Raw genomic sequence first — 7,500 nt, forward strand, 5'->3', positions numbered from 1 at the left:
CCTCTCCCTCCCCCCTCTCTGTCCTCCTTCTCGGTTCCCTCTCCCTCCCCCCTCTCTGTTCCTCCCCCCTCTCTGTCCCTCCCCCCTCTCTGTCCTCCCCCCTCTCTGTCCTCCCCCCTCTCTGTCCTCACTACCCCTCTCTGTCCTCACCCCCTCTCTGTCCTCACTACCCCTCTCTGTCCTCCCTCCCCTCTCGTCCTCCCCCCTCTCGTCCTCCCCCAGGCCCCCAGTAGTCTCCTGGAAGCTTCTCCTGGAGCCAGCACCTAAGCATCTCTGTTGAGGGAAGGGAAGCAAGACAAGGAGTCAGGCGCTGACACCAGGTATGTACTACTGGGACTGGCATGGAAACACCGCATATGCTCAGCGCTGACACCAGGTACTTTTACTACGGGACTGGCATTGAAACCACCGCATTTATGCTCAGCGCTGGACACCAGGTTACTGTACTACTGGACTGGCATTCAACCACAGCGGCATTATTTTTTTTGCTCAGCGCTGACACCAGGTACTGTACTACTGGATGGCATTCAACCACCGCATTATGCTCAGCGCTGACACCAGGTACTGTACTACTGGACTGGCATTGAACCACTGCATTATGCTCAGCGCTGACACCAGGTACTGTACTACTGGACTGGCATTGAACCACCGCATTATGCTCAGCGCTGACACCAGGTACTGTACTACTGGACTGGCATTGAACCACCGCATTATGCTCAGCGCTGACACCAGGTACTGTACTACTGGACTGGCATTCAACCACCGCATTATGCTCAGCGCTGACACCAGGTACTGTACTACTGGACTGGCATTCAACCACCGCATTATGCTCAGCGCTGACACCAGGTACTGTACTACTGGACTGGCATTGAACCACTGCATTATGCTCAGCGCTGACACCAGGTACTGTACTACTGGACTGGCATTGAACCACTGCATTATGCTCAGCGCTGACACCAGGTACTGTACTACTGGACTGGCATTGAACCACCGCATTATGCTCAGCGCTGACACCAGGTACTGTACTACTGGACTGGCATTGAACCACCGCATTATGCTCAGCGCTGACACCAGGTACTGTACTACTGGACTGGCATTCAACCACCGCATTATGCTCAGCGCTGACACCAGGTACTGTACTACTGGACTGGCATTGAACCACCGCATTATGCTCAGCGCTGACACCAGGTACTGTACTACTGGACTGGCATTCAACCACCGCATTATGCTCAGCGCTGACACCAGGTACTGTACTACTGGACTGGCATTGAACCACCGCATTATGCTCAGCGCTGACACCAGGTACTGTACTACTGGACTGGCATTGAACCACCGCATTATGCTCAGCGCTGACACCAGGTACTGTACTACTGGACTGGCATTGAACCACCGCATTATGCTCAGCGCTGACACCAGGTACTGTACTACTGGACTGGCATTGAACCACTGCATTATGCTCAGCGCTGACACCAGGTACTGTACTACTGGACTGGCATTCAACCACCGCATTATGCCTACTGTAAAACCTGTTGAAGAAGCACATGCAAATTTATACTTTACCATAACGCCTTTATAAGAAGCACATATAGTTAGTTATACATTACCATAAAACCTGTATTAGAAGCACATAGTTAGTTATACATTACCATAAAACCTGTATTAGAAGCACATAGTTATACTTTACCATAAAACCCTTAAGACATTCCTCCCAGTGGAGACGAGGATTGAAATTCAACACATTTTGTCAGCATTTACATGAAGGGAAAGGGGGATAACTAGTCAGTTGTACAACTGAATGCATTCAACTGAAATGTCTTCCGCATTTAACCCAACCCCTCTGAATCAGAGACTAGCGCTGCTACCAGTGGTGTATACACGATCTAAACCTCTGGTTCCCCCTTTCTCTCTCTTCTCTCCCTGTTCTCCGACTATAGAGCGTCCACTCTGTCCAGTGCGGTGACGTCTCTGTCCAGTACAGGCATGTCCTTCAGCCGCATGGACGAGAAGGAGAGACTGCAGGCCTTAGAAGAGGAGCAGGCCAGACTGCAGGCCCTCAAGGTACAGGTAACATCTTAACACTGGGACACACAGGACTTTTCAGGACTTTTTCAGGACTTTGGAGTGTAACATTTTTTCCACCTTTTAAAAATCCTCTTTAACCTAACCCTTAACCTAACTCCAAAAACCCTTACCCCAAAACACTAAACCTAACTCTTAAAATAGTATTCAAACAAATTCAAGTTCTGACTTTTCAAAAAAAGTGAATGTCCTGACAAGGTAGGAAAACAATAAGGTGAAATGTGAGGACATTGGGGTCCTGATAAGGTAGAAAAACAAGTACACACACACACACACACACAAAGAAGGGGTTAGAAGTAGAGACAGCAGGCCTTAGAAGTGGAGCACCGATACACTAAACATTATTACAACAGTACATAAGTTTACACTATATTGCTACACTAAACACCATTTCACTTGGGAGATAGAAATACCATAACAACGAAACTACAGAAAAACACTAGTCATATTCAGATTGAACTGCCTGACAGCATCGCTGGAAGTTTCACACCTGTTATGAGGCTGCGGGGAGAAGTCAAACAGCTTGCTGGGCACAACACGTTGTGACTTCTGGCTTATTTTCTGCTTCATTGATACAACTGCTGTGTGAGTTTTAATGTTTTAGATGAGCTCTGTGGATGGTGAAAGGACAATGCAGCACAGTTCTAGTCTAGCTAGCAAATAGTCCTGCAGAAAACATGTTGACATTTCACATTTTCCAGCTGAAGGTTTGAGTTAGCCATACTGCTCTCTATAAACGCTGAGGGAAAAAAAATCTACATTTTTAAAAACAAATCTATTTATTAGCGCATGGCTAAAACATGTTAGTAAAGTAAGGTGCGTTAGCCAACTCGTACTCGATGTTTGACAGTGTGTTTCCCTGTTACTCCAGGACCAGCGTCTGAAGGAGATAGCTGTGTCCATTCTTCCCTCTGCCTCCCCCAGTACACAGTCCATGGGTAGTGTCAACCACAACACCAACCAGGCCATGGAGCTATTCAACACACCATCCACCAATAGGTAGGTTATAACCTGCTAATGACAGGTTATAGGTGGTTATAACAGTTAATGTAGATAGAAGTCTATGGGCCGTCTCAACAACAACCACCGTCGTCCAACGTGCCCTGGTCAAGTCAAAAAGACATAATGAATTGAATCAACGTTATTGATGTTTAAAAATGCTGTCGTTCACATGATCAGTTTTTATCGCTCTGCGCACGTCAAAGCTGATATTTGTGCAAAGGAAAGATCTATGATGTGATTACTTGTTGGGATTTGTTTTCTTGGCTTAGTCGTTGCTAGCAGTCCTCTTTAAAGATACGTTGATAAAGTAGAAGGGCGACTTTAATCACATTTACTCTCTCATTGATTTTCTTTCTCTCCCTCCCCTCCAGCATGCCCAACCTCAGTAGTGATCTGTTTGACCTGCAGCCAGCCTTCATCCCTGCTGTCCAGAGCACTCCTTCCATCTCTACAGCCGCCAGTGCCTGGGGAGGTAGGACGTAGACATGCGTGCACGCTACTAATCAACACAGGAAAACACACACTTAACCTCCTGAACTTCCTGTTCAGAAGGAGGGTGGAGATACAGAGTGTTGATAAGCTGTGTATAGTCACACAAAACGCGTGTAAAACCCTTTGTCCTGACAAGCCTCTGTTTAGACTTGAGGGGTTTTATTTTGGCCTCTCTTTTTACTTGTAAATATAAAAACGTATTTCCTGTGTCATGTATTCAGTCATTCATGTGTTTATCCATTCATCATCCATTCATTCGTCGAGCCACCATTTTATTTTCTATTAGAAACACTGAAATGCGTCCTATGTAGCGGTTACGACAGTGTTAAAACCTTCAGCGTTCTGTAGCTCTTATGATGGCCCCATGCTCCCTAGCAACAGAGATGAATAAATATTATTTACTGAGAGCCAGCCAGTGCTTCCTCTGTGTTCACAATGTCTTCCGCCTAAAGCCAGTTTTATTTGGCCTGACAACAATCTCATGACCTCTGACCTCTGTCTCCTAGGTGCTGCTGTCCAAGCGGAGTCCTCCATAAATGTAGATTTTGACGCTGTTTTTGGGGGCGGGGCTAGAGGAATAGCCAATAACGGCGTGCAGCCAGCCGCCGATGGTAAAGAGAACCATACACTAAATGAGTAATTCTGGCTTGGTTTAGCTTACTACCTATGATTACAACTAGCTGCTAGACTTAACCTCTTTCACTTCTGCTGGTTTGGTTCAGATCTCTGGCTTGGTTTGTGTTGCCACAAAATAATTCAGCTTTAGGTCTGGTGTTCCTACTACCTCTGTTTCATCTTGCATCGCTGTGTGTGTTATGGTCATCTCATTCCATTCCCATTCATCTGTCACCCATCCATTTGTTGTTCACACCGTCCCGCCATCCCACATTACAGACAGCCCATCTCTTCAGAGGCGCTACCTTTCCATTTGTTCTCCTCTCTTCATCTTTCCCCTCTTCCCTCTACTGCCTCTGTTGTCTCAATCTGAGCCCCTCCAAACACTTATCTAACGGTTAACTCTTCTTTCTTTCTTACATGTTTTTTTTTTGCGGGGTCGAGGCTCTCTTCCCCCTCTGCCTTCCTCCTCTCTCTCTCTCTCTACTGAGTGTGCTGGTTTTCTCTGATTCCTGCTGAACCAAGCAGGAAGTTCCTACTTTATCAACGTGGAGTCCCAGTTGGCACCCTATTCCCTACATACTACACTATTTTTGACCGAATAGGGCTCAGGTTAAAAGTAGTGTAGTATGTAGGGAATAGGGTGCCATCTGGGATGCATTGCTCTGTCAGCACACTCCTGAAGCTAGACACAGCTTCCTAACCAAATATATTCCTCCTTTTTCCCCGCTCCCTCGCTTAATTTTCTCTTAGTCAAGTGGTGGGAGGAGATGAGGGAGGAGATGAGGGAGGGGTGAGAGGAGACGAGGGAGGGTTGGGAGGGCAGCTCGTCTTTTTCTTCCTCTAATATGACTCTCCTTCCGTCCCCCTCTGTCGTCCTCCTCCTCCCCCTCTGTCGTCCTCCTCCTCCCCCGCTGTCGTCGTCCTCCTCCCCCGCTGTCGTCCTCCTCCTCCCCCGCTGTCGTCCTCCTCCTCCCCCGCTGTCGTCCTCCTCCTCCCCCGCTGTCGTCCTCCTCCTCCCCCTCTGTCGTCCTCCTCCTCCCCCTCTGTCGTCCTCCTCCTCCCCCGCTGTCGTCCTCCTCCTCCCCCGCTGTCGTCGTCCTCCTCCCCCGCTGTCGTCCTCCTCCTCCCCCGCTGTCGTCCTCCTCCTCCCCCTCTGTCGTCCTCCTCCTCCCCCTCTGTCGTCCTCCTCCTCCCCCGCTGTCGTCCTCCTCCTCCCCCGCTGTCGTCCTCCTCCTCCCCCGCTGTCGTCCTCCTCCTCCCCCTCTGTCGTCCTCCTCCTCCCCCTCTGTCGGCCTGGCTACACGTCTCTTTGCTCTTTTCTCCCTTTCGCTCTCTCTGTGTGTGTGTGTGTGGTATTGTGTCCCCATTAGCAGAATGAGTACCAACACTTGACCATGGTTATAGTAATATAATTTAATGTTTACACCGTGAATTACTTCATTTCTCATTGACTCTCACTGCTACCCCTATCAACCCTGTATACATTAATACAGTACAGGCGTGTGTGTGTGTGTGTGTGTGTGTGTGTGTCCTCAATCAGCGTAATGACTTCACAACATGCCAACCACAAGAACATAAATCCATCATAACACAGCTGCTGGGCCTAGAAATAGGATACATAGAAAGGATAAAGCTCCTGTTTTCGTCCAGAAACAGAGTTAATAGAATCCATCTGGGTAATGACTCCACAACAACGAGCACATAAAATTCATCAGCACACAAAAATAGCTAGCCTACTCGGGCTAGAAATAGATTTGGGAAAAAAAATAATATATATATATTATCGACTGTGACTGACTAGAAACGGTAGAACTAAATGGGTTACACTTCTACTGTTTTAGTCTAGAAATGTAATGAATAGAATCGATCAGCGTAATGACTCAATAACAGAAATCCATCACTCAAATACAGCTACCGCCCCTGAGGCTGAATCCTAGAAATACAATGAATAGGCGGTACACAGCTACTGAAGCCCTGAGCATAGATATCAAAGGAATGGACCACAGCCGTTTGACTTCATGACTCTGTCATGATATTCCACAGCCTGATCCTGCCCCCCCCCCAAGTCATTTCTCTCTCTCAAACTTGAGTCAAACCTTTCCTGCATGCAGTGCTTTTCTTGTAACCTCATAACCCATCTGTGTGTGAGCTCGTGGCCTACACTTTGTGTAATGCTGATATCATTGTGTATGTATAATGTACCTGCTTGGCTTTGTGGTGTGTGTGTGTGTGTGTGTGTGTGTGTGTGTGTGTGTATATTGTATTAACCGGTGTCTCTATCTCTGTGTCCTCCAGGGTTTGATGCTCTTGGGGACCTGCTGAAGCCCACAGTGTCCAACCATAACCAGGCTCCCCCCATGGCCCTCCACCACCCCCACCCTGGTCACCCCCACCCCGGTCACCCCCATCCGGGGTATCACCCAGGGGGCAAGCTGCTGGCCAACGACCTGGACTCTTCCCTCGCCAACCTCGTAGGCAGTGAGTACTGTACAGAAACACACACACTTCTTTTGTGTCCTCATCTGTCTCCTCCTTGTGTGTCTTTCTCTTTGTGCATTCGACTGACTCCTCATGTCTCTCTCCTCTCCCCCTCTATTCTCTACCCCTCCCTCCTGTCCCCCTTGGTCTACCCCTCCCTCCTCTCCCCCTTGGTCTACCCCCCTCTCCTCTCCCCCTCTATTCTCTACCCCCCTCTCCTCTCCCCCTTGGTCTACCCCCCTCTCCTGTCCCCCTTGGTCTCCCCCTCTCTCCTCTCCCCCTCTATTCTCTACCCCCCTCTCCTGTCCCCCTTGGTCTACCCCCCTCTCCTCTCCCCCTTGGTCTACCCCTCCCTCCTCTCCCCCTTGGTCTAGCCCTCCCTCCTCTCCCCCTCTCTCCTCTCCCCCTTGGTCTAGCCCTCCCTCCTGTCCCCCTTGGTCTACCCCCCTCTCCTCTCCCCCTTGGTCTAGCCCTCCCTCCTGTCCCCCTTGGTCTAGCCCTCTTCTTTCCCCCTTGGTCCATTGGATTACCTAATGGTAGGGATTGGCCCTAGTAGCGATCAGATGTTTGGGCAGACAGAGAGAGGACAGGCAGGGAAAGGACAGTGAGAGGGAACCCAGTAGGGAGCCACTGATCACAAGCCGCTACTCTTACTGTAAACAGTATTTAGGAGCCTTCACTACTCCCCAGGGCTGGCTGGCTTTCTGTCTGTCTGGCTTAGATACTCTCTCTCTCTGGAGACTTAAATACAAGTAACCCATCCCTCTCTCTCTCCTCAGATCTGCAGTTCGGAGGAGCCCCAGCCAAGAAGTAAGTGTGTGTGTGTGTGTG

At 49.1% G+C, this 7,500-nt stretch overlaps 1 protein-coding gene across 4 annotated transcripts in view; it reads left to right on the plus strand.

Moving 5' to 3' along the window:
- The first annotated feature begins 527 nt into the window (after positions 1–527).
- The window catches only part of LOC115190220 (uncharacterized), a 22,904-nt gene continuing 15,931 nt past the window's right edge, over positions 528–7,500 (plus strand). For 3 of the 4 annotated variants that reach the window (XM_029748715.1, XM_029748717.1, XM_029748718.1), the window contains exons 1-7: positions 528–1,473; positions 1,935–2,064; positions 2,951–3,078; positions 3,453–3,553; positions 4,080–4,184; positions 6,487–6,669; positions 7,449–7,479. In XM_029748715.1, coding sequence (XP_029604575.1) covers positions 542–1,473; positions 1,935–2,064; positions 2,951–3,078; positions 3,453–3,553; positions 4,080–4,184; positions 6,487–6,669; positions 7,449–7,479 — 1,610 coding nt within the window. In that variant the 5' untranslated portion in view covers positions 528–541. The remainder of the gene's footprint in view (positions 1,474–1,934; positions 2,065–2,950; positions 3,079–3,452; positions 3,554–4,079; positions 4,185–6,486; positions 6,670–7,448; positions 7,480–7,500) is intronic. The other variant, XM_029748716.1, reaches the window with a different exon arrangement.

The sequence above is a fragment of the Salmo trutta genome, unplaced genomic scaffold, assembly GCF_901001165.1.
Source record: "Salmo trutta unplaced genomic scaffold, fSalTru1.1, whole genome shotgun sequence".
Lineage (NCBI taxonomy): Eukaryota > Metazoa > Chordata > Actinopteri > Salmoniformes > Salmonidae > Salmo > Salmo trutta.